At 47.3% G+C, this 26,347-nt stretch overlaps 1 protein-coding gene and 1 pseudogene across 2 annotated transcripts in view; one reads left to right on the top strand and one right to left on the bottom strand.

Moving 5' to 3' along the window:
* Positions 1 to 26,347, top strand: part of GNA12 (G protein subunit alpha 12) — a 75,794-nt gene that overhangs the window by 22,443 nt on the left and 27,004 nt on the right. Inside the window, exon 2 of the mRNA XM_080940663.1 lies at positions 18,819 to 19,034. Within this exon, the coding sequence (XP_080796789.1) occupies positions 18,819 to 19,034 (216 nt within the window). The remainder of the gene's footprint in view (positions 1 to 18,818; positions 19,035 to 26,347) is intronic.
* Positions 5,702 to 6,322, bottom strand: LOC308439153 (large ribosomal subunit protein uL11-like; annotated as a pseudogene). The gene has a single exon. The product of its transcript is annotated as a large ribosomal subunit protein uL11-like (transcript).

Here is a 26,347-nt window from a genome sequence, read left to right as displayed (position 1 = left end):
GGTGCCTGAGCTCTTCAGGAGCACCTCAGACTTAAGTTATAACTCTTAGTGTGGTGTTTCCAATTGAAAAGCTGTCTCCTCAGATGGCCGAGTAGTATTCTGATAGACATGTTATTGATCCATTCTTTAGACAGTGGACATGGGGTATTTATGTATGTGTATTGGTATTTATGTATGTGGTATGTATGTATTAGTATTTAGGTGTTGGTATTTATGTATGTGGTATGTGTGCTTGTGTGTACAGTTCCATATGCCTGTGCATACACACAGATACCAAGGAGGACATTGAGTGTCCTGCACTGTCACTCTCCACTTTGTTCTTTGAGACAGGCTCTTGATGATCCTGGACTTCAGCACAAGCAAACCCCAGTGATTCTCTTACCTACACACACACACACACACACACACACACACACACATACACAGAGAGAGAGAGAGAGAGAGAAAGACAGAGAGAGAGAGAGACAGAAAGACAGACAGAGAGAGAGAGAGAGAGAGAGAGAGAGAGAGACAGAGAGAGAGAGAACATAAGCAAGCACTGGGGTCTCAGGCATGTACTACCACACCACCCTTTCTACATAGGCTCTGGAGATAAAAACTCAGGTCCTCATGTTCACATAACATATGTTCTTGCCTGCTGAACCATTCCCCCAGTCTGATTTTCTTCTTTACAACTGAAAAACAAAAACCTGTTGTGTTTATGTCCCACATTTTCTTTATCCTCTCGTCAGTTGATGGGTACCTGGCAGGGTCTGTAACAGGGTCTATAACATCACTGTTGGAAACAGCGCTGTCCTTGTGGTACAGGACTGGTGGCTGGATTAGGGCACATGGTGACTGTGCCCGGTTACATTTCCACCAACAGTGTATGAGGGCCCCTCCTCACCAGCACTTGTTTTCTCATATTGGCTGTTCTGGCTGGGGTGAGATGGAATCTTCATGTCATTTTAATGTGCCTTTTCCTCTGACAGCTGAGGGTGCCAAACATTTTCTCAGGTTTATTTGCCATTTGTATTCCACGTCTCAGGGACTGTATGTCCATCTTACTTGCTCAGTTACTAACGGGTTAATTTTTTGGCTTGTTCTTTATATAATCTAGATGTTAATCCTGTTAGTTATGTAGCTATCAAAGATGTTCTACCATACTGTAAGGTGTCTTCACCCAGCTCACTGTTTTCTTTGCTGTGCAGAAGGCTTTGCTCGGTGTCTAATTAGTCTTCTTAATGGCAATTCTCCAGTAACTTCCAAGCCCTAATGTGCCTTTCAGCCATTCCATGGTCACTGTCCATTCAGTAAACTAACTTTAATGTACTGTACTGAGCATTAGTGCCATTTGAAATGTTAACAGTAATTTCATGGTGTTCTAGTGCCTTTTAAACTAGTGATTAGTGTGCAGTGTCTGCACAGAGACTTAAAAATAAAACTGAGAAGAGAGGTTTGCAAGTGGGAAAGACCCAGGAAGGGAGGCAGAAAGGGACAAAACATTCCAAGTGCCCATCACTCACAGCCGACAGTCGAAGACGACGACATTCCTACTTTAGATGTGTCTTCTTCCACTTCCTCACTGGGAAATTTCTTCTTCCCCCTCTGGAACTGAACCCACACGGCCAGGACTGGAGTCTTCACCAGTTCCATCTCTATCTCTCCTTCATGCATTCATTCATTCCAGAAGCTCCTGGTGCTAAGGGCTAAACAGCATTGGGAAGACAGCAGTAGTCAAATAGACTCAGCCCTTGCAACATGAAAGCTGTATTCTTGGGGTTGGGCAGCCTAGGAACAAATGGTAAATTAAGAAATACATGATCTAGGCATAGTAACATGTACCTGTAGTTCCAGAATCCAGAAGTTTGAGGCAGAAAGATTGCAAGCTCCGAAACAGATTATGCTAAAAAAAATAATAATACAATATTAATGATATTCCTCTTAAAACAAGCAAAAACCATAAAGTGGGGTGGAGACTTGGCTTTGCAGTTAAGAGCACTGTCTATTCTTCCAGAGGACCTCAATTCAGTTCCCAGGACCGAGAGGCAACTCACAACTGTTTATAACTCCAGTTACAAGGAATCCAATGCCTGGCCTCTGTGGGCATACACACATACAAACATACATATGCAAAATACCCATACACTGAGATAAGTAATTTTTTATGGAGAAAGAGGTATGTGTGATAAGAGGTAAAGAGTAAAGCCCACTGAGGAAGGAGACAGCTACTGATTTGTAGGGAGCTTCCTGACTCATGGATGCTGAGCTAAGACTTGCAAAAGAAACAAAGTAGCAGAAGTCTGAGGGTACAGGGAATGATACTCAGGAGGGGTCATACCTGGGGACTGTAGACAACCAAAGCCAATAAGGATGGGCAGAGCACAGCAGCCAGTAGACATGGGGGTGAGGAGAAGAATGGTAAACATTCTTTACTTCTCATGGCATACATACCTATAAACCCAGCTGAGGCAGGAGGACCAGGAGTTTAAAGCCAGCCTGGTATGCATAGTTTCAGGCTACCCTGGGCTGTTGTCTAGTAAGTCTCCAGAAAATCAATAACTGGAGATCATCCCTGAGCTTCATCCACTGGGTTGCACAAACAGTTAATTACAATGAAAAGAACTAAGAAGATAGCCCAGTCAGTAAAGTGCTAACTCATGCAAGCATGAGGACCTGAGTTCAGGTCCCAGCACCCCATAAGAACAGGTGAGGAGCTGTCTGGCTACAGTCCCAATTCTGGGAGGCAGAGACGGGAGATTCCTAGGGCTTACTCACCAGCCAGCCTTAGCCTAGTCAGTGAGCCCTGGGTTCCATTGAGAGCCTGTTTCAAAACAAAAACAGCCAAAACCCAAGAAAGATGACGTCTGAGTTTGAACATCTAAGGTCAGCCCCTGGCCTCCACAGACACATGTGTGAGCATACCTGCTGTACATGGACATACACACAAGTAAAAGTGAGTATGGTGGACATCGTTGCCTTGATTGGAAGAGACAGATGATACAACCTGTAATTGCCATGCTGCATGCTGAGTGGGACCTTGCCAAGAGCAACAGGTGGGTATAGGGTGCAGGAAGGGCAAGAAGAGGGAAGTGCCTACTTGGAGGAGAAAGAGGGCCATGCAGTGTGTGTGGTGCCCTCACTGGAAGGCACCTGTTTTTCACAGTTTGTGAGCCAGTTTCCTCACCTATGAACTGGGATATGATTATTCCCATCTCATGGTTGCTCTGGGGGGGAAAGGGTTCAGTGCACACCTGACTTGTGTCTTGACACAACTAGATGACATTTTGTTAGCTTCATAGTTATTCTTCCTATAGCTGCTGCCCTTGGCCCAGAGATAACAACTGGATTTGTTCAGCTCAGTCTTATACCTCTATTAATGAGCGCGCCCATGAGTGTGTGTGTGTGTGTGTGTGTGTGTGTGTGTGTGTGTGTGTGTTAGAAATTTAAAGAAATTATGCCACTTTGAACACATTGTTTGAAAAATAAAATTGTTCACTCTTCCGTTTTTGTTCCTGCTGTGCTGGTATGTGGAGCTCTGTCTGTTCCTTCTAACCTCATATGGCTTGCCACAGTGGTGATCTGTTTCCCTCTTGATGTGCAGGCAGGTTGTTTACCATTTCCCCCTGTGCCCTACAGTGCCTCACTGTATGTCCTTGCCCCTGTCCCTAGTGTGTGGTGGCCAGAACTGCCCTAGAGCAGACTTAGATGTGGGTCGAGGGGCGGTTGCAGTCCAGGCTGACTCCACCAGATGCCGTCAACACTGCTTCTCAAGGGACTTATCCAAGGTCTGGAAAACCACACAGCTTATTTTAGATTAATGAACAATGCACAGTAAATGTATCATTGAGTCTTACTGAATGTGTGTGCTGCAAAAAGAAGGAAAGGGTGATGGAGGAGCACCAGAATCTGTCTCCAGCAGGAAGGGAGACATTCATCTAGAGAAAGGGCTTAGTGCTCACTGGTCTGGGAAGCAGGAGCTGGCATATTGTGCCTGTCCTCCATTGTGGTTTCTGTGAAAAGAAACAAGCAAAGTCAGATAATAGGTTTAGGATAGACAGTTTAAATCTTGTTGGGGCTACCGAGTAGTCCCTGCTTGTCAAGCACCTGGCCCTGGGAGATTCCCTAGGGCAGAGGAATAAACATCAAGCAGGGAAAAGCCAGGGGAGCTTCAAAAAGGTACCTCTGAGCCTGTGCTCTGTGTTGGCTGCTCATCCATGAAGTGTTATCACAGGGGAGTGTGTCTTGGAAAGGTCCATGTCTCTCCCATCAGCAAGGCTTCAGATGTCATAACACCAGAGATGCAGAAAATGGATTTGCGTCTGGTTCTTGGGTGCCAAGGAATGTGAAACCCACTATTGTCCTGTCCTAGTTAGGCAGGCAGCAGCCTGAGGAACTACAGGACAGGCCTTCAGAAATATTCAGCCTGGATTCTGGAGGCTCAAATTCCCCAGGTGATTCTGAGGCTGAGAGCATGGATTCAGCCTGCTCCTGGGGTCAGCTGAAAAGAACATGGCATCCAGAAAGCAGTATATAGATGGCCTGTGGAACAGAAGAAGCAAACGCCAGTCTGCAGTTATGGATGGGATCCACCATACAGTGACAACAGCGTTTATATAGTAGTTTGCTAAGGAGGAGGGCTTGGGCCTTCTGGGGGACATTCCACTTGAGATGCAGAAGTGTCTGTCCTGGTTTGAACTCAAGTCACCATAGCTCACCCCCTCTCTATCATACAACCCATAGTTCCTGACTGCGGACAGTGTGGAGAGAGACCTTAATTCTATCCTTTGGTTTTGACAGTCTGATGTTAGCCTGCTCCTAAGGCTTTGAGGTTTGGGCTTCCTTGTGGATGCAGACTGAATTACAGGCTTCTTAGTACTGCCTAGCCCTGGAGAAGGCAGTCTCTGATGACCTCAGAGTAAGCAGGCAAACACAGCTTCTTACAGTCCTGGCTTTCCCCTAGGCCTGGTGCTGTGGTCAGGGTAAGGCAAGCAGTGTCCTCAGTTTCATTGGCATCCTGACCAGTAGTGAACAAATCTGAGAGTGGCTTTGTTGTCCACACATGGATAAATGTGTGACAGAAGTCCAAGCTCCGAAATGGGCGGTCTCCAAATCTATTTTGACAAACTAACAAAGAATTTTTCTTTTAGGTGCTATTGATGTAACCCAGGGGCTTCATGCATGTGAAACAAACATTTTACCACTAAATTATACTGCAGTCCTCAAAGAATGGTGTGTGAGTGTGTGTGTACAACTTTTGATGTTTCTCATGTGCTGGCCACCTTGTGATTTGAGATAAGGCTGGCTGGCCAGTCAGACTAGTGAAACTCATGTCAACCTTTCCACCACTGAGATTACAAATACATTACTATTCCCAAGTTTTGTTTTTAGTGTGGCTCTGGGGGTTAAACTCAGGCCTTTAAGCTTACAGGCAAGCACTATCCTACCCTCCTTAAGCAAAAAATTTTACGTGTGTGTGTGTGTGTGTGTGTGTGTGTGTGTGTGATGCATGCATATGTGAGGACACACGTATGTGGATGTGTGTGTGAGTGTGGACACTTAAGTTGACAGTGTGTATCTTCCTCCACTTTAAAGAGGCACAGTCTCTCGTGACCACAGAGCTTCCAAATGGTTAGTCCAGTAGCCATGCCTTCCCAGTTCTGTCCTCATATTTGTATGACATACGATTTAGCCACTAAGTGAGCTCTTCATCCCCTGTAACTTTTTTTTTTTTATCAGATAAGTCTTTTATTGAAATATTTTCTTGTTACTTCTTAACTAGCCGGGCACTCCACGGCACCACTGTTGATGTCATCAATGATGTCATGAGGGTGGCGGCCATCCACATTGCAGCCCACAGACTGCGGTCCCCAGGATCTCCTTGATAGTTCCAGAAAGCTCTCTGGCCAAGGACCGGTGTCGCATCTGCCGGGCAATGTTGACAATCTCATCAAAAGTGATGTTCCCACTGTGTTTGATATTTTTCTGCTTCTTCCTGTCTCATGGTGGCTCCTTGAGGGCTTTGATGATCAGGGCAGAGGCAGAGGGCACCACCTCAATCTGGGCCTGTCTGTTCTGGATGGTCAGTTTCACTGTAATCCTGAGGCCTTTCCAGTCCCCGGTAGCCTTGGCAATGTCATCACCGACTTTCTTTGGAGACAGACCCAGAGGACCGATCTTAGGGGCCAAGGCGGATGTGGCGCCGACCTCACCTCCGGTGCACCTCAAGTACACAACTTTGATCTCGTTGGGGTCAAACTTGGGCGGCATGGTGGAGGCGGCTGGTGTCGGATGAACCCGGATTCGGGACGACCAAAGAAAGTTGCACCGTTGCCTCCTCCGAGCCAAAAGCCGAAAAGCGTAACTTTTTTTTTTAAATAAAACTACAGAGAGAATTTCTTGTGTACTGTGTAGAAGCTTTGTCAATCACATAAAACAACAACCTTGACATTAAGTTTCTTCTAGTCACAAATAATTTTACTCACTTTCAAAAAGTAGTCAAGGAAAAATCTGAAAGGCCCATTTAAGCCTAGGACACAGCTTTAGCCCAGTGCCCACCACCACTGTGATACCTGCCCTTCACATAGTCATGACCTCTCCAGTGTTTTGTTTCATTTTTTAAAACTGCAAAGCTCAGGGCCTTTGCCCGTGAGATTTCTTCTACTGGGGAAACTGCCACAGCTTCTTCCACTGCTGGCTCTTCATCTTACGGTCAGCTTCAGTGCCACTCTCTTTGTGGCCTTCTGGCAGCTTGTTTTTGACAGTTCCTTCCCACAGACAGCTGACTTCCATGGAGCAGAACACAAGTGTGGTGCTGCAGGCCTGGCCTGCCTTTCCATTCACTTGTCCATGTTCTTCCTCTGCAGGTCACCTTCTCAGGGACCCAGCCACAGAACCAGGCACACAGCAACTCTGGGGGCCAAGAAAATTAGGTTCAGTGGACTGCTACAGGGCAGAAATAATGTCCTTTGTCTCTAGAAATAAAATGTGTGTGTGTCCTAGGTCCTGTGCATAGTGCAGCCTAGCAGGGAGGCCAGCCAACCACTATAGACTTCTGTGGTACAGCATACAAAGAGGAAAGTGTGGGGAGAACAGGGGATTCAGTGACTTGAGGTGGTGTCAGACACAGGCTGATAAACTCAGCTCTGAATTCTGTGTCATGACAAGCAGTTAGGCAGAAGGTAGAACAAGGAGCTGGCGGGGAGGGGGAGTGAGCATGCAGAAGGCCCTAGTGGCAGAACTTTATGGGTGCAAAGGAAGTCCCCCAGAGCTTAGTGTGTGATTTTCAGTTTGGGTGAAATTGAAAGGTAGTTTATTCTGCTGTCTGAAATTGTCTTTGACACTATTAGAGAAGTGTGTGTGCCTAGTGCTGGGCTTATAAGTATGGTGCTAGCGCATCCAGCCAGTTAAAACACATGTGCTGGGAATTTTTAACAGAAACTGGGAACCCAGGTCTTCATGCTTGCCTATTATGTTACCCCCCACCACCACCCCTAATGCTACCCCCAACTCCCATCTTGAGAGGTTACCACTCTGTAGTCCATACTGGCCTCAAGCTTGCAGATTTATTTCAGCCTCCTTGTGTGCTCCGGTCTTAGGCTTGCACTGCCATGCCTGCCTGACCCAGGTTACTGGAGTTCTACCCTCAGAACTAGTGGTCAGAACTAGTGCAGCTGCAAAGTGAAAGTGCTGCTGCTTGGAGTTCTTCTGGGCGCAGGCACAGTGAGTTCAGCTCCCAGAGTCAGAGCCTCCTAATCTCTGCCTGGACTGGGCTCTCCAGGGAAATAAATGGCCGAGAGGATACATATCTGTGTGAAAGGAGATTTCATGTGCGGCGTTGGCTCCATGATTATGGAAACTGAGCAGTCAGTGATATGCCAGCCTGAAGAGCTGGGGAAGCCAGGGTAAAATCCAGACAAAGTCCTAAAGCTTGAGAACATGGAGAGCTGGCAATGAAAGCCCCAATCTGAGAGAGAGCAGGAGACCAGCAAGGTATCCTGGCTCAAGCAGCTAGGCAGGGAAAAGGCAGGTCTGTCTGTCCTGGGCCTTTTTTCTGTCCAGGCTGTCAGGGTCAAGAAGGTGCTCACCAGCACTGGGAACAGCTAGCTGTGTTCTACTGAGCCTCAGAGCCTTCTCGGAAATACCCAGGAACACTGGCTTATCTGGTCACTCCACGTACATATTCAGCAGTCACAGTCTTACGTCTCACCAGAGACACTTGCCTCATCTCTGACTCCAGTGCATTAGCGTTATCCTGGAATGCCTGTCTTTGTCTTCAGCGTTAATCCCAAGTCCAGAGACAGCATCATCCAATTCCCACATGTCCCTCTGACCCCAAGTCTACTCATGACTCCTTGGTGCCATTAGCACTGTCAGCAAACATTGCTGACAGGAAGCCTCCATTTCCTTCCTGAACCAGTTGCATCTGATAGAGTTTGTACCACATGCATGCCCTGGACTTAGAAAACACAAACATTACTTTTGTCTTATCAACGCTTACAAATATTTGCACTTTTGAAACTTTGTTTTGTTCTTGAGCTATAAAATGTGCACCACCATCTTAGTATTAAGGGTAAAGTGATTATATTTCAACTGTAGGTCATTCTCAATGAGTTCATAGATGTATTTATCTTTAAGAAGTAACCATATTTCCTTTACTTGGAGTTATAGGTAGAGCACTTCCCTTCCCTCACACACACATTTGCTGTCTGTATGGAGGGTATATATGCACACATGTGCAGGTGTGTACACCCATGTACCAGTGTATGGAGATGGAAGAGGATGTGTCCTTCCTCCTTCACTTGAAATGAGGCCTCATTGAACCTGTACCCAGGCTGTTTCTCTGCCTTGTTGTTGTGACCACAATCCAAAGCTGAGTTATGAGTCTGGGAAGTATTTGCTGTGCAAGAATGAACAGCCTGTTTCAAATGCCCAACGCCCACAAGAAAGCTGTGTACAGTGTCCTGTTTCTGTAGTCCCAGCTCTAGGGGAGATAAGGCTATCTGGGGACTTGCTCGCAGCCAGTCTAACCAAAACTGTGAGCTCCACGTTCAATGAGAAACGCTGAGCAAAAATGAGAGGAGTGGCTGGAGAGGTCGTTAAGCAGTTAAAGAGTGCTAAATGATCTCGCAGAGGACCTGGGTTCAGTTCCCAGTGCCCACGTGGCAGTTTACAGTCAGGGATTCATCACCCTCTTCATGCACTCATGTGCATGAACATACATACATGCACACACAAAACACATACACATAAAATACATCTTTAAAAATTAAGTTGTAGTACAGGCACTTGAGATAGAAGCACTCTATAAGTTCACTCTATAAGGCCAACCTGATCTACATAATGAGTTCCAGGCCAGCTAGAGCTATATAGTGAGACCCTGTCTCAGAAAAGTAAATGAGTAAATAAAATAAGGTGAAGAAGCCATTGAGGAAGATACTTGATGTTGACCTCTGACCTCCACACACACATACACAGCACATGCACAGGTAAGTGTACCCCCACACAGCCTTGTACATGCACATACACTAAAGACACCACAAACCTAATTCAGTCCTAAAAGACATGCCATGGTTGGTAATGGTTGTGTAAGAACTTGTGTTATTATTTCATCCCATCTGTGGTACTGTGGTATCATGGCAGCCCAGATCCATGTACTGAATTCTACCTGCAATGTGGTGGTGTTAAGATATGAGGACTTTAGGTGGTGGTGATCCATCCGGTCACAAGCACAAAATCATGAATGGGTTCAGGGTCTTATAAAAAGGAGTCCCAGAGAGCTTTCACCCCATGAGGAAATGGCTAGAAGGCCTTTCCTGTGAACCAGAAAGTATCTGACCACGGTACAGCTCAGCTGATGTTTGAATCTAAGATCCTCAGTCCCAGAACTGAGATGTCCAGATTTCTACTCTTTCTAAGCCACCAGCTTAGAAAAGTTCTGTTTACTGTAGTCCAAACAGAAGGCATGCAGCAAACCCTGAAAAAATATTATTAAGTTGATGCTTCATTAGCACCCTCCCCTCCCAGAAAGACCTCTTGGAAAGCATCAGAATCTTTCTCAGTAGACCAGGCCCCAGGCTCATTAGTACCTGTGAAGGAGTGTCAGTATCTGTGAGCCAGAAGAGCAGTTGTAAACTCTGAAAACAAGTGAAGCAGAGTGGGAAGCTCCGCTTGCAAGTACCACCAGTCCCTTGCTTCTCTGGACTTGTGTCAGGAACTAGCTGCTGGCCTTTTGGTTGAACTCTTCTGTCAGTTGGCACCTTTTTTCCTTTGACATATGAAAATGATATATTCATTTAAAAGAATGTAAAGATTGTAGAGCTTTTTTTTTTTAAATACTGGATGAGCTAGTATGCATTTGTTGACCTCACTGATGAGTGCTTATGTGGTGGGCCTCCCTCTGGAAAACTGGCTGATGATATTTTTGTGTGTTATGTGTATACTGTTGACCATTGTTGGCATATTGCACATCTGTTCATATAAATACTGGGGAATAACTGTAGTGTGGTGGTGCACTCCTGTGATCCAGAACCAGCCTAGGCTACAAGATGACTGTCTCAAGAACGACAGCTTAGGACATTCCTCTCTGCAGCCTGTGAGACAAAAGGACGGTTGATACTGTTTTGCAAGTGATAACCCTAAGAACCTTTCATTCTTCCTCTCACAAGGGCATCTGCTGAGTGTGATAGGCCAAGGGACATGGGAGGGGACATGGCAAATAATCCTGTCCTACTGGGGCTGACATCCCAGTAGGATAATAGGGGAAGATAGTAACTTAGTAAAGATAAATGAGTAAGCTAATAAGTTTAGCTAAAGAGAAAAACAAAGCAAAGGTATGTGGAAAATGAATGAGGGGGTCTTAGCCTAAGGCCTCCAGACAGAAAGAGCAGGCCACTTGGTTAAGTAGAAGGAAGTGAGGTCAAAAGCCCCTTGGCTTTGCTCTGAATCCAATGGATTGGAACCTTGTGGGGGTTTGAACAGATGAGTTGTTAAACTGACTTGGTTCAATTTGCTGGTTTTGAAAGTAGAAAGATGGGACAAATGTGGCTACAAGGACACCAGCCTTCCAGCCATCCTGCTGCGAGGCTGTAGTTTGCCAACAGCTAGACAGGAGACATAAGGATTGTGTTAGTCCCACCTGTAGTCACTGCAGCCCTCTAAGTACATGTAGTCTCCTAACTTGAATGCTAGGAACTCCCTGCAGCCCATTTAGCCTACAGGGGAAGCATGTGCTTTGGGGACTAGCCTTTTGGCAGCTTGTTTTTGGCAATCTACAGAGAGCCCTGGAGTAATTTTTTTCTTTCAAACACATACTGATGGCAGGGACCTAGACTTTCAGATGGAGCCCAGCCTGAGCCTTCCATGGACTGAGGTGTGTAGAAAATTGGAAATCACTGTAAAGATGGGAGGAGAGGCTCAGTGGAAAGAAAATACATCAGCAGATTCCTGAAACAGATGTTGGAACTGCAGGGACCAACCCTGCCCTTCCATAAGTGCTAATTAGGTACAGCTTAAGACTTTGGTTCTCAGCTGCCTGGGCTGGTACCATCCAGTCCATGGAAGGCAGGTGTGCGAGTTACTGCTGAAGTCCTAAACTGCAGGAAATAGCCATAAACAAACCAGACAGAGTAGATGAGCGAAGGTAGCATGAGACAGGACCTTACTCTATAGCCCAGGCTGGCCTTCAACTCTGGCTCCTGGTGGTTCAGGCTCTGGAGTGCTGAGGTGGAAGTTGGGTGCCAGTAGTCCTGTCCCATCTAATTATGTACAGTGGCTCTGCCATGGCCAAGGTGGTATTATGTTCCCCCGAGTTTTTTCCTAGGAGCCAAGCAGCCACACTCCCAAGTCTGTTTATGTCTGAAACCTGCCACTTAACTTGAAATGCTGCTCAGTGTGATAGTTCAGCAAGAGGCCACTTAGTGCTGATCCTAAGTTTACTGACATGCCCTAGTACATTTTTGCTGATGTTATGTTAGCATTGAGTTTATTTTCTGTGTTCATCATTTTATCTTCTGTGAGTTTTTCTCTAGTTCATAGAGTTTTATCAGATTGGGTTTTAAAGGACTGAGGCTGGAACTTGGGGTTTCATAGCTGCTGGACGGAGCTTCACCTACCTTCCCCACTCTGTGCTACATAGTTCCAGAGGCAAGGGATAGGACTGTGAGCAAGCTCATTCCCCCTTAGACTTACTTAAATGTGTCAGGGTTTCACATAGACAGTCATTATTGGTAGCTTGCCCATCAAGGCTTCCCTGGAATCAGACTGAATGTTTTTCATTTCACTTTATGCCTTGACACAATTGTTCTGTTGGAAATGTTGGCTGGGCCTCCCAACAGTGGGCATTTTGATTACTAAGTAGAGACCTTATTACTTTAAGCATCACTTTATTACTTAGTAATGGCCACTTACTGCGGAGATAAAGATTGAACGTGAGCATCTGTCTAACGGATAGAACCCAAATATCTGCTATTTTTCTGGCTTTTCTACTTTGTACAGTCAGGATAGGGTTAGTGGGCCTGCTGCATTTTCAGTTCTGCTGTGGGTTTTCTGGCCTGTGGTTTGAAGATGACTTTATGGATATTGATAGACAATTTCAGTAAAACAAATTTAATAAACAACAATTTGGATCCAGACATGGTGGCACTGGGAGGCAGAGGCAGGGGGACTCTGTGAATTTGAGGCCAGCCTGGTCTATAGAGGGAGTTCCAGGGCAGCCAGGATTATTACACAGAGAAACCTTGTCTCCAAAAAAGAAAAAGAAAAAAAATCTTAATTTGGGAAAATTAGACAGTAGAAAAAAACTACAGAGTGTCAATATATAAATTGTTATAATCTTTTTGGAGAGTACTTTAGAACTACTTGTCAAGTGTCAAATGGGCATATTGTTTTATTTTTTAAGGATTTTTGAACATTAGTAACTGCCTGTGTGGAGGGGCGTGCACCTGCTGCAGTGGATGTGGAGAGAGAGGTCAGAGCTCAGTCCAACTCAGGTGGCTTGGGCCATCTCTCCATAATATGCTGTGTGTGTGTGTGTGTGTGTGTGTGTGTGTGTGTGTGTGTGTGTGTGTGTGTGTGTTTAAGAGAGGCAGGAGGACTGGAGTGGCAGGTGGTTGAGTCCCCTACCTGGGTGTGGAGAACTGAACTGCAACATCAGTAAGCACTCTTAACAGCGAGCCATTTTTCCAGCTTTTTTGCATAAATTTCAACCCAGAAATTCCATAATTTAACTAGCTGTAATTTTTCTCAAAGAAAGTTAGATGAGTGCCAGTATCAAGAGGATTCCTGAACAGTTTGTCAACTCTTCATCCACTGGAAATGATTCTGGGTTGTTTGATTGAGTGTACGTTTGTTGAGTTTTGAGACAGGATCTCCTACATCCTAGGCTAGCCTCAAATTCACTGTGCTGAGGATAACCCCAAACTACTTACTTTTCTGTCTGTACTGCTCACAGCCTGTTCTCATTCTTCCTAAAACTTGCCCCTAACCCTGCTGGGAGATGCCGCATACCAGCAAGGCCCTGCCCCTGTGGGGCCTACAGAAGAGCTTGTCACACAGCTCAGCCTGGAGAGAGAACACTTGTATATATTCACTGAGGTTTGATGCTCCATATGGCTGTTTCACTGTGAACAAAAAATCCTATGAACAGTTTATTCCAGTATTTACTATTGCATCGTATTTCCTTCCTTTAAAATGCCACGGAGATTATTTCACAGGCTTGAATCAGAAAACATGGAATGAGCACATGGGGCTGGAGTGGCTGGGTGTTTGTTTACTCTTGCTTGTCAGTGCTAAGCGCATTAACAGGAAAGCCTCCTTTCCCTCTGTGTTTGTCTTTATAACATTTGGCAAAATGTTTAGAAGATTCCGGGGTTTCTGGCCTGACACCTGGGAGAACAGCAAGGAGGGCCTTGGCCTGCTGCAGGTGGTGGTTTTCGGAAGCCTCCGGATGGAGCCTGAGCTCTCACCCAGCTTTTCACACACTGCTTGGGGAGAACTGAGGAAACCTGAGCAGGCAGGGAATTCTCTTTTCCCCCCTTCCTTTAACTTTCAGAAAACCCTGTGGTAGGCAGTTGAAGATGGGTGGTGATGCCCTGTTTCTTTGCATGTCATAAACCTTAAAGGTTATGTCAGTTTATAAGTTTTGTTTTGGGTTTGAGGGTCTCATGTGTTGCAGCCTGGCAGCCACTTTATTATGTAGCCTGATCTTCCTGCCTTCTCCTCCCCAGTGTGGGGCTCACAGGCATGTCCCGCCTCACTCAGCAAAGTCCCGTTCGGCCTCTAGTTCCATCTATTTTCTCAAAACTTTGATTAGAATTTCCCACTGACCCACTAATTTAAGTTTGCCAAACCTCATCACCCCTCTGCACCCCAGCTTGTTCTGAGTTCTCTTAGTGGTTGCTCCTCTCCTTTGTTTGGCTCACAGTTGGGGCAGTTGACCACCTCCTGTGTCTGCCCAGCCTTCTGTCCCTCCTTCTTGGAAGCCTCTCCTTCCACAGATCTGGAGGCAGAGCTAGGCCTCATGTCCCCTTTTCCAAAACCTTTGTTTGTCTCCATTTCTTACCAAAGAGGTTCCAGATTTTTTAGCTGGCCCATCATCTATCTTTAAACCTCGCCTCCCACCATCTGTGACATTTCTGGCTATCCCTCCATTGTTCTGACCTTCCTTTGTAGCTTTATCTCTAGACTCCATCTGAGGGCCCTGCTCTGTCCTGCTCTGAGAGTCTTTGAAAGCACCCTGGGAGCAGGAGCACATTCTAGCCTTTTGGATCTTTTCCCATTGCCTGGCACTTTTCTTTGCCTTGGGCTGCTGGTAGAACTCTGTGGGTGGCTTTCCTAGCAGAATAATGTGCTTGTGTATCCCAGAGAGAGGCAGTGCACAGAGCCATCAGGGGTCCCATCCACTTCTTGTAAATGGGTGGCTGGGGTGTCCTGGCTGCCTTTACTCTCTCATCACCCTGGCCTTCAAATGGAAACAGTCCTGTTGCTTGTTCCAGAGAGAACTGAGAGGCACTGCCTCTGCCTGCCGGATTCATCAACTTACAGAAACGCATCCTGTTTACATTTCTGGCAGTCTCTCATTGATTTGGATGGTGGCCAACAGCTAGCCGCTCAGCCCTTGTGGGTTTTTAACCAACAGCTTTCCAAGTGTACATGCGCTGTGAGAGCACATCCAAACCCAGCATGGCCTTTGTGCACCACCGTAGCCAAGTCCCCTTGCCAGCCCTCGATGTCCAGCGTAGCATAAGTGTGTTTTCTGGAAAGACTTCATTCAGGACTCACTACTCTAAAAAGACTGGGTGACCAGGGACTAAAATTCCACTGGAAATGAGACTAGGATTTTCAAGTTTGCATCCTCATCTTTAAAAAGGGGGTGGGGGGCAAATCTACATGCCCAGCAGACAGGGGCTCTGTTCTCAACATTTAAATGGCTAAATTTATAAATTGTCTTGAAGGTGCCCTTTGAACAGTTTAAAATGCTCCGTTGTTGTAAGATGAAGTCATCAAACTGCTTATGACCTTATTTATGTTTTCACAACTGACCGAAATGTACAGCTGTCTACAGACTAAATCTGCAGTAAGAGTCACTTGGGGCTTTTCTTTGGCTGTTAAAGACTCTCAGTCTGTCAACTTCTGGCTTTTTCCTCCCTCCCTCCCTCCCTCCCTCCCTCCCTCTCTCTCTCTTTCTTTCTCCTTTAGGTGTATTCGAGCTTTTAGGTTTTCTTTGCTTTCTTATTCTGCCAGGTTCAGGCTGCCATTGCCTGGCAGGTTTCAGCAGAAGGGCCTCTGTGCATGCTCAGGTTAAGTTATGTTGTAAATAATGTGCAAAGGAGGGGTCATCTCTGCTCCATTCTCATCCTCCAGGCTCTGTCCTTTGGGAAAGGTGGAGACAAGATGGTGTGATCTGAGAAAGCAGAGACAGGGAGGGCCCAGAGGCAGTGGTGAGCTGAGCAGTAAGGTAGGCGAGTAAAGGGCTTCCTCAGACACTCAATGTCTGCTGAAGACCCAGCTCCTGTTAGAGCTTTAGAACCTCAGGAGCCTCACCTTTTCCTGTGCTCTGCTTTGACTTCTCTATTCCTGTCCCCTGACCCATCATTGGAGCATAAATTGCTATGGTTGCCGGGGAACTTTCTAAAGCCTTTTTATTTTAAATAATGACGGGTTTGTAGGAAGTTGCCTAGCTAGTCTGAGCAGTGTCAGCCAGTGCTCTCCAATGTTGTGACACACATAATTACAGTACAATAGCAGAGCCAGGAAATGAACATGGGTATGGTGGCTGCATGACCATCACAGTCAGGATCACAGAGGTCCTGTGCTGTCCCTTGTCATCAGCATTCTTTCCTCCCATCACCAACCTCCTCAGCCACCATACACTATCCATCCTTACGTCATCGCCTGGAGAGGGAGAAGAAACCATCATATGAACTGTAGTGTAACTTGACCTCTTAGAGTAGTGTACCTGAAGTCCTTCCAGGTTACCATGGCCACTGATGGGTTCCAGAGTTAAACCCATTGCTTTTTTTTCCTGCAATACTGAGAATAGAACACGAGGGTTTCTGCATGCTAAGCAAACACTCCACCCATAAGCCACACACTACCACTGGCCATTCCTTTTAAATTGCCAAGTAGTATTCCATGGCATGAATGTTCCACCATCCATACCATATGCACCTTCTTGCGAAGGTTTTTGTGAACAAGTTTTGGTTTCAGGGTGGATGATAGAGAGGGAGTTTTCTGGGCTGTGTCCCAATGTGTTTAGTTTTCTGAGATGCTTCTGAATCTCCCAGCACCTTCACCCTCACCCAGTCTTCCCTGTGTAAGTGGGAGTGTCTTTAGCCAAAGCCTTGCCCCACTTTCCCAGGCTGGCCATAGTGGGCATCTGCTGACTCACTGGCTGGGCCTGCTCTTCTGACATCCCTTGATGTTCTTCACCTCGTTTCTAACTCTGTTGTCAGCTGTGTGCTTGGCAAAAATTTTCTCCCAATGCTGAGTGAATGATAATGTGAATGCGATCACCCCAACTCCAAGGAGGAAATACCTCCACAAGTGGTTCCTGTCAGTTAGAGGTGCGGTGAAGACTGAGGTATCACTGCATTGCCTCAGTGGGTCAAGGTAAGAGCAGAAGCTAAAGCTGCAGCTGAGCTACGACTGTGAAGGCACATAGCTGATGAAGGCCTGCCTAGGGATAGGGTGAGGTAATTTAGGATAAAGGACAGCTGAAACCATGGAGCCGTGCACTTCTCGTGGGCAAACCAGGCAGCTAATGCGTATAGCACAACAAAGCTGTATGTCAGTGTGTGGAATGGGGTGATACATGCCTGTCACCCCAGCACTCAGTAGGTGGACATAGGAGGCTACACAGTTCAAGAGCAGCCTATACTGCCTGAGTCCTTGTCTGATAAATTAGTTAAGTCAGTAAGTAAGTAGATCCAGGTGGTTGGCTTGGTGGGTAAGAGCTCTTGCTGCGCATGTGTGAGGGTCTGAGTTTTTATCGCCTGCACCCACATGAAAACTGGGCCTGTAACTGGGCCTGTGCTGATGGACACAAGAGGATTCTGGGGCTTACTGCTGCAAGCCTTCCTCCAGGTTCAGTGAGATACAGAAGTAAGATGGAGAGCAATAGAGCCTCCACATGAGAACACAGGTGTGTGCACCCGCATGCACATACACCACACAAATACAACAATAAAAACAGGTAAAATATCACATGGACAGGAAAGGAACTGGTGATTTGTAGACTGGCAGGCAGGCAAGGCAAAGTCTTTCCCACCACAGCCTTCTTGGTGACTCCACTACTCTACACTGTCCCAACCCTCCTGAGAGCTGAGAGAGAGCTCCTTGGGCACTCAGTGCAGACCTCACAAGCTCTGCCTGGCCAATCTTGAAGTAGTGGTCTGGAAGGTGGGTGACCAGAAGCCTCTGCTGAAATGGAGTTCTTCCAGGCCAGGTGTCCCCTAGCATGGTTTGATTTAGGCTCCATCCTCTCGGCCCTGTCTGCAAGGGGAGGAAAGGTCAGGAAAGCACAGTGTATTTTTAACAGAGGAAGCGAGAGCAAGAATGGGCAGCAGTTTCTGCCGGCAGCACACAGGAACAGTGCATGGGACTTTGGCTCCTGCGGGATGGGCTCAGCGCACAGCAGCTCCGTCTTTTCCTGTCTTGGGGTGGCTCACTGCCTGTGTTCATGACTTCCTGCCTGTTTTCAGTTTGGACAAGCAGTTATATCTTGTTAGGAGTTGACAGCCCTAGGACAGTGTGGCTAAATGTGCTGGCACTCCTTCCCATGCAGCTGTTCCAGCCCAGCTCCTTGGCAGGAGGGGAGGGAGACACTGCAGGAGAACCTCTGCTTGTAGTTATAGGCTGTTCTAGTTTCCTCTCCACTAATTGTGATAAAATGCTCTGACCAAAGCAATCTGGGGAATAAAGGGTTTATTTCATCCTACACTTGAAGGTCACAGTGCATCTTTGAGCAAGTCGGGGCAGGAACTTGAAGCAGAATCCATAAAGGAATATGGCTGGCTGGTTCACTCTTGGGCTCTTTCAGCTAGCTTTCTAAAACAGCACCTTGCCCAGGGTGGTGCTGCCCACAGTAGGCTCTCCTACATTGATTAACCAACAAAATCCCCCACAAATTACTTTGATCTCTGCAATTGCCCAGTTGAGGCTTTCCTCTCAGGATTCTAGCTGTGGCCTGCGAATTGAGACGCTTGTGCCAGGGCAGACAAGGAGACTGCACTGGCTGTAAGCTCGATGGCATGTGAGTGTCCTGCTGTGGCAGCCAGTGTTAAGGGTCTCTACTGTGGGCTCAGCACAATTAAACTTCTTCTGTTCTCACTCTCTTCCAGGGCTCCAGGGTGCTTGTGGATGCTCGGGACAAGCTCGGCATTCCCTGGCAGCACTCTGAGAATGAGAAGCACGGGATGTTTCTGATGGCCTTCGAGAACAAGGCAGGGCTGCCTGTGGAGCCTGCCACCTTCCAGCTCTACGTGCCAGCCCTGAGTGCACTCTGGAGAGACTCCGGGATCAGGGAAGCCTTCAGCCGCAGAAGCGAGTTCCAGCTGGTGAGGGAGCCTTTGACTTGCACATGCTGGTCCTGTCCCCCTCCCCCGAGAATTCCTTTAAAACCCAGTCCTGACATTCCCATACTCACTCAGGAGGCTGGGGCAATAGGACCTCATGCTCAAGGACAGCCTGGCTTTTATAGGGGGCCCATCAGACAAACAGGAAACAATGCATTAACAGGAGTGATCTGTATTTTACTACAAACCCTAATATTAAACAAAACACACAGCAGAGACCTGGTCATCTCATTGGTCCCAGAGAGGGCATACTTCTTGTGACACAAAGAGCTAAGGATTCTTAACAGTCCAGACCGGGAGTGCCGGGACTCCGTGTTTGGACTACCTTGTCTACCCTTAAAGCAGCTTCTCCTCCAGGAAGTGGGGCAGCCATGGGTCACAGGTATTCTCTGATCCCCTTGGCAGCTGTCTAACCTCTACAGCTTTGTTCTTCCCACTGATGGCCTAGAATCTCAGAAAGGCCAATCACTGTAGCTCTTTCAGCTGCTAAGGACATAGCAGAAAATGTGGAGTATTTTGCCTGCTTGCTTTGCAGGGGGGCAGCAACCCTTCAGCATTGACAGTTTTCAGAGAGGTATGCTGATCTGTCCAGTAGCCAGATGTGTGTGGCCGGTCGCTATGCTCGTGTTTCTGCGCCTCAGTATCCTTATATCTTTGCTCTGGGCAAACAGGGTCCTGTTCCACCTCCTTGGTGCCTAGCCCTTTTCTGTGCTTTTGCTGTAATAGTTTCTTATTTTAAAGCAATGCAGTCTTAAGCTTTTGAGAGTTTTCAGACTTTCTATCAGTAGTTTCATAAGGCTTTTTTTTTTTTTTTTTTTTTTTTTTTTTTTTTTTTTGGTAACTTGTTTTTTTCCCATTCAGATTACCCTCCGTGGTTTCCTTCCACTGCTTTCTACTGTTCCATTGTGCAAGAAGTCTGTGGCTTCTCACTGGTGTCTTTCTGTATGTTTTTGTTTTGTTTCAGAAAGTGCTGTTACCTCCTTAACTATCTCCAGGTATACATGCTCAAGGCTGCTCTAGGATGTCCACCTCAGAATATAACCGGAGGTCACAGGCATATCTGCCTCCAGATAGACACTGTGACACACTCTTTCCGGAGCAGCAGTTGTACTGGTTGTGCTGCTTCTGGAGGTAGAGAGGGACCCCACTGTTCACATACAAGTGGCATCCACTGTCGACAAGCCTGGGGATTGGCTCATCTCCTTAGGGTTCATTTGAAGTTGCTCAATCCGTCTGTGACGGCTGCTTTCTCTTCATCCAAGTGTCTGCTTCTGTCTCTTGTCATGCCTTTGCTTCCTCGGTCATCTGAGAGGTGCTGCTCACAGTCCACTGACACTCCCTCCAGCTCAGTCCCTACAGTGACATCTCCCACAGCTGTGCTACAGTGGTCAGAACCAACCAACGCCTTCACATTGTTCACATCAGTGCCAGTTCACACCGGGGCACCCTAGCCCTGGATGCCAATTGTGTGGCGCTTTCTCACCCTTGATCTCTTCCATCCTCCCTGTCTGTTAGGGCCTAGACACCTGAAGGCCACTGGCCAGTTGTTTGTAGAATGTCCGTGTATGTCCAGTGTCTCTTCATCACTGAAAGGAGGTGTGAGGGGAAACTCAGGACAGGAGGATTGTGAGCTTAAGGGCAGCCTGGGTTTTAAAGAAGAGGATGAGGTTAGTGGCTGGAGAGACAGCCCCGTAGTTTAGAATGTTTGCTGAGGAACTGTGAGAACTAGAGGTCAGACCCCAGCATCCTACAAACACCCGAAACTCTACCTTTGAGCGATCCGTTGCCCTCTTCTGGCCTCCATGCACGCATAGGCATACATGTATGTATGTGTTCACAGACACATTCACACACACATAGTAAATGCAATGTATCTGGTTAAAAGAATAATAATGCATTTTTGGGCAGGAAAGCCAAAGATCTGGCCTTGTGCCCAGACACCATGTCCCAGGGCATGTGATACCAAGGTGCTCAGTTACTTGGTTACAGCACTGTCTAACAGCCTTTGTCTCCTGGAGAGTTATTTTCTCTGTGTTCTTTCCTCATGCATATCTCTGGAGACACTACGAGACTGTGTGTATCTTCTTTTTCTTCGAGTGTGTGTGTGTGTGTGTGTATGTGTGTGTGTTTTCACACACATTTGCAAACGCTAGAACCTGATATCTCTATCGCCCTCGATTGTTAGCCTTATACATTGAGGCAGAGTTTACTGGTGTGACTTACGTTAGCAAGTCCCCTTGTTCCTGGGACCCCATCTCTGCCTTTCAGGGATTGCCATTGGGTCACCACGCCTGTGCAGTATCCATGGGGTCCAGTCCTCACACAAGTACCTCATCCAGTGAGTCACCTCCCAGCCCTGCCTTCAACCTTTACACACTATTCTAAAGGCCATCTGCAGAGCACTACGGTAGCTGAAGGCTGGCTTCAAATAGATCCTCGTGCCTCTGCTTCCAGGTGCAGGTGCACACACTGAGCCAGGTAAAGATGACGCTTTAACCAGCCCTCTCATCTGCATGTGCTTCCTCACGCTAGCTGCTATGGAGAGAACCAAGAACAGAGGATGCCATCCATTGCCTTAGGGAAAACCTCTTCACAGGATAGGAATGTGAGAAAGGCCTAGGAGTCGAGTAGAAGTTATTCTTTGATGTGGAACTGACTGTTGGCCTTTCCCCATCAAGTCCTCTGGGCTGGGAAAGGAGGTTCAGACCTGACACTGAAGTGGAAGTTAGTCCAGTTGTGGAGGGTACACCAGGGAAGGAGTAATGACCCTCCAGAGTTCTTATTTCCAATGGCTGCTCGACAAGTTCCTCATCTTGTTAGATGTTAGAGTGGAGTTTTCTGATCAGATGTTGCCTGCCTTGTCCCTCTGGGTACAGTGTTGTAGAGCTGGGATGGGTCCCTGGCCTGGACAGGCAGCATGGAAATAAAGCCCAGAAAGGTGGCAGGATGGTTAAGGACACTTCTTGGTAGTCACTGAGAAACTAGAGCTTCCGATTCCCATCTGCTTACTCATCCCTGTACAAATTTAAGTACTCAACACTGACTGTGTGCCCATTGTGATGTGGGCTCCCAAGTACAGGGCTGGGGATTGAACCAGGTGCTAGAGACACAGCAGGTAGACCAAAATTATGTCTGTCCATAACGCTCCCAATGCAGTCATAGCATGGCTAACATTCAGGGTAAGGCTTCCCCTCACAAGGGACAACAGCCATCTCCTATTCCATCATCTGCTTCAGCTGAAGCTTCAAGTCGCCTTGTGACTTCAGAGACAAAGTTAACTACAGACCAGTGAGGCAGGGTTGACTTCCTGTTTACTAGATTGCAGGTACATGCGTGTTTCATCCCTAAGCTTGGCACATTTCTGTAGTTTTCTTCTAGGAAAGTGGCTGACCACTGGTGCTGAGCTGTACTTGTCATCAAGTGGTGACTTGCAGAGCATAGTCCCTGGCCATATTCCAGCCATTTGTGTTTTGGGCTCTTTCCATGCCTGCTGCTCTGAGAACTCTGCCAAGTGACAGCTTCCTTGTCCTTTGCCCTCTCAGATGTTTTGCTGCACCGAGGAGAGAGGGATGAGTCTGTTGACCATCCTGGCACATCTTTTCTCCTCTGAGAAGAGGGATCTTCCCTCTCCACACTTGAGTCAGTGTGAATTTGTCCCCGTCCCTAGTGCCACAATGATCCACTGACGTGAATGTGCCTGTGCCTCAGTGTCAGGAAGATGACCTTTCTAAGTGGCATCTCACTTCTTAAAGCACAAGGAAGGCGCCTGCCTGCAAAGTGGCTCAGCCAGAGTTCTGTCCCTGGTCCCATGTGTGGAAAGAAGAGAACCAACTTCTGAAAGTGCTTCTCTGACCACAAGGTTTGCCATGTACACACACACACACACACACACACACACACACACACACACACACACGCACGGGGGGGGGGGCTTTTAAATTTTTTAAAAAATAAAACACAGGAACAGAGGAAGCATAACATGACATTGAACAGAAGGTTTTTGTCGTAAGTACACTGGCTATGGATGTGATCATACCTGTGTTCTGTGTGTGTGGTATGTGTATATATATACATGTGTGTGGCTATATGTGCCCATGTAGGCCACAAAAAGACGACATGTGTCTAGCTCTGTTACTCTCAGCCGTATTTCCTTCAAATAGGGTGTCTCATTGAACCTGGCGGCCTCAAGCCCCATGCCCCTGTTCCCCCACCCGCAGTGCTGGGCTTACAGGCATGTACACCTTCTCATTTTGCAGACGCGCTGGGGCTTTAACCCAGGCCCTTGTGCTTACATAGCTTACCTCCTCCTACCTACTGGGCTGTCTCCCAGGCATATCCACAGAAAGACCTTTGGCTAGAAGCTGACAGAGCTCAAAGGAGAAGAAGCCTAGGGGCATGGGTGTATCTAGACTGTTCCCAGGTCTGTCCCTCACTCCACAGGGCTGACTTGTTTTGGACTGGTGTCTGTGACATCTCATAGTGTCAGCAGGACCGTCTGATATGTATGCACCACTAATTATGAGTTCAGACTCAGACTAGTGGGGGAGGAGGGTGGCCTTCTGCTGTGACCATGGAGATCACACTAAGCAATGTGGACTCATAGCAGCCAGGAGGCTGAGGTATTGAAGTGACGGCAGACAGCGATGGCAGCCATGCTGGTGGGAGAGCCGCAGCTGCAGCAGCAGTTTGACTGCTCACACTGTGTCTGTGCAGTCTCTAGGCTAGCTCAGCCATGTCCTTTGCTTTCAGTCTAGTTAACTGGCATGTTCCATTCTGTACTTCCCCAAAACAGGTCCTGAGAGCAAGTATGACTAGGTACAGCATTCATCAGCTGTTAATTCAGAATGTGCCCCAGAAATCATGAAAACCAAGTAAATGAAATGACTGATTTAGCTCCAGAAGTTAGGTGGACATTTCACTCTCACGGGCCAGGGCAGTTAGCCCAGGAGTTTGCACATGTGTCTGTGTCTTCTCTGGACTTCTCCATGACTGTTTCCAGCCAGGCAGTTTGTGTCAGAAGCTGGACAGGCCTCACCAGTAGACATGCTTCATACAAGAAGGCTGGTTTTTCCTGTGTTCTCCTTGAGTACTCCTGCTGCTTTCTTCTTCTTGAACATTGAGAGAAGTCACTGAACTGGGAGTCATTCACCCCAGTCAGTTCTTATTTCAGAGTGGCAAGGTCCTGAGCATTTTTGCAGGGTCTGCATTGTTGATGTTGGAAGGTGTGAGTAGGGGACTCCATTCACAGGGGTGAGCTGGTGTCACAGCATGGGGCTTTGTGTGTGTCCATCCGTCCATGTGTCTGGTGCTAAGGCTGGAACTCTAGAGCCTTGCATATGCTAGGCAAGCACCCTGCCCCGAGAGCCTCTCACAGAGTCGCCCGGGCTGGCATAGAGCTCATGCTCCTCCTCCTCTGCTTCCTGTGTGCTGGGATGCCATGCCTGCACTACCTCACCTGGCTCTGGTGGATCTCAGGTGTGGGAAGAGTGTGGTTGTGTGGCCTTAAGACTCAGCAGTGTGAGATGGAGACACACAGCACCAGGAGCAGTGCTAAGCACAGATGACATCCTGCTCTGAAAGTCACAGGACCCCCAGCTGAGTGACATGAGCACACCGGGCCTGTCCGTCCCTGTCTCCCACTCCTCCCTCTAGCCTATAATGTTCCTACTCTAGCCACTCCCCAAGCTGGGGTTGCAGGCATAAAACACCACACCAAGCAGATCAGTACTATTTTAATTAACTCTCAAAATGTTTTCTGCAGGGGTGGGGTGGGGGTGGGAGCTCAATGGATAAAGCATTTGGCAAGCAACTATGGGAACCTGAGTTTGAAACCCAAAAAGCCACAGAAAGCAGGCATGGTAATCTGTAATCTCCGCACTCCAGTGAGATGGTGTGCAGACAGGGAGTCCCCAAAACCCCGAGGCTGGCTGGCCTGGAGTACACATCGGTGAACAAGAGACTGTCTCAAAACTAGTTAGAAGGTGAGATCGGACACTACAGGCTGTCCTCTGATCACACACACTCACACTCCTACACATATACATCATAGATACACTAAGTAAGTAAACAAGTGTTTTTCTCTAAAGTTTTTAAGATTTATTTATTATTTTTGAGCATGTGTGTACCATGTGCATGCAGGTGCCCTCACAGTCCGGAAGAGGACATTGGATTTCCTGGAGCTGGAGTTACAGGTAGCAGCTTTCTGTAATGGGTGTGAAGCCACAGGAAGAAAGTGTCTTCACTGCTCATGGCTGTGCACAGGAAAGAGCTGGGATTGACTTGGCAGTGACTTAACGGAGACTCTCCATGTAGCTGGAGCACTAGGACGCCTTAAAGTAGCCGCATTTCCATGAGAAACAACAAGCTCCCTGTGGACTGTTAGTTTTGACCATCCAGTGGTCAGCATCACTGTCTGTAGGTGGGGTCATTTGTTTTTTCCTCTGCCATGTAGGTAGTCCACAGGCTTGATTTTCTCTAACATAGTTCAGGCTCTGAACTAGAGGAAGAGGCTGGAGAGCTGGTGAGCACAGCCCGGGCCTTGATGTTTCTTGTATGTTCAGAGAATATTGTGCAGAATCTGCACAGCCCTGCTGCCAGTAGGGAATGAGTCGTCCTGGGGCCAGTACTCGTTATTCAAGCTGGTTGCTGTCCTCAAAAACTTGACTTGAGCTTTAATATCTTCTCCCTATTATAATAAAAATCTCAGAATCCTGCTTTAAGGCATAACCATGACACTGTACTCCAGACAGACAGAATGAGAAAAGGACAGGCATCTACCATCTGCTCTCCTGGTGACTTCCCAGAAGCCCTATCCAACAAGAGCCCTTGAAAAGTCACATCATCTGGACCCACTGGCAATGCAGTTGACCTCAGTTGGCAAATTGTCACCAAGGCAGACTACAATGGAGAAGGTGCCTGGTAACGTCAGCCATTGTCCCTTTGGGGCCTTTCATATCTAATCTGAGGCCTGGGAAGTCAGTGTGACTTGCTGAGCCCAAACTACAGAGAACACAGTTGGACTCTGCTGAGTTATTCTACTATCTCTGTGTCTAGCGCAGCCTGTGAAGTAGGTTGAAGGCTGATGGAGCTCAGCACAGGTGACTTGAAATCTTGTCCATCTCTTTCAGTCATCCCATTGATGCTCCAAGATGAGCCACTGAGGATCTAGTGTTCTTAGGAGGGTTGGGAATTGTAGCAGCCAAGACCCATCTCTTAGAGAATCTGACTGTCGTCCGCAGGAAGAGACAGTAAATAGACTGTCCTACTCTGGTTTGGTGCAGCCATGGGACTATGTG

This window comes from Micromys minutus (assembly GCF_963924665.1).
Source record: "Micromys minutus genome assembly, chromosome: 29".
NCBI classification, from domain to species: domain Eukaryota; kingdom Metazoa; phylum Chordata; class Mammalia; order Rodentia; family Muridae; genus Micromys; species Micromys minutus.
This window is presented reverse-complemented; position numbering and strand designations above follow the sequence as displayed.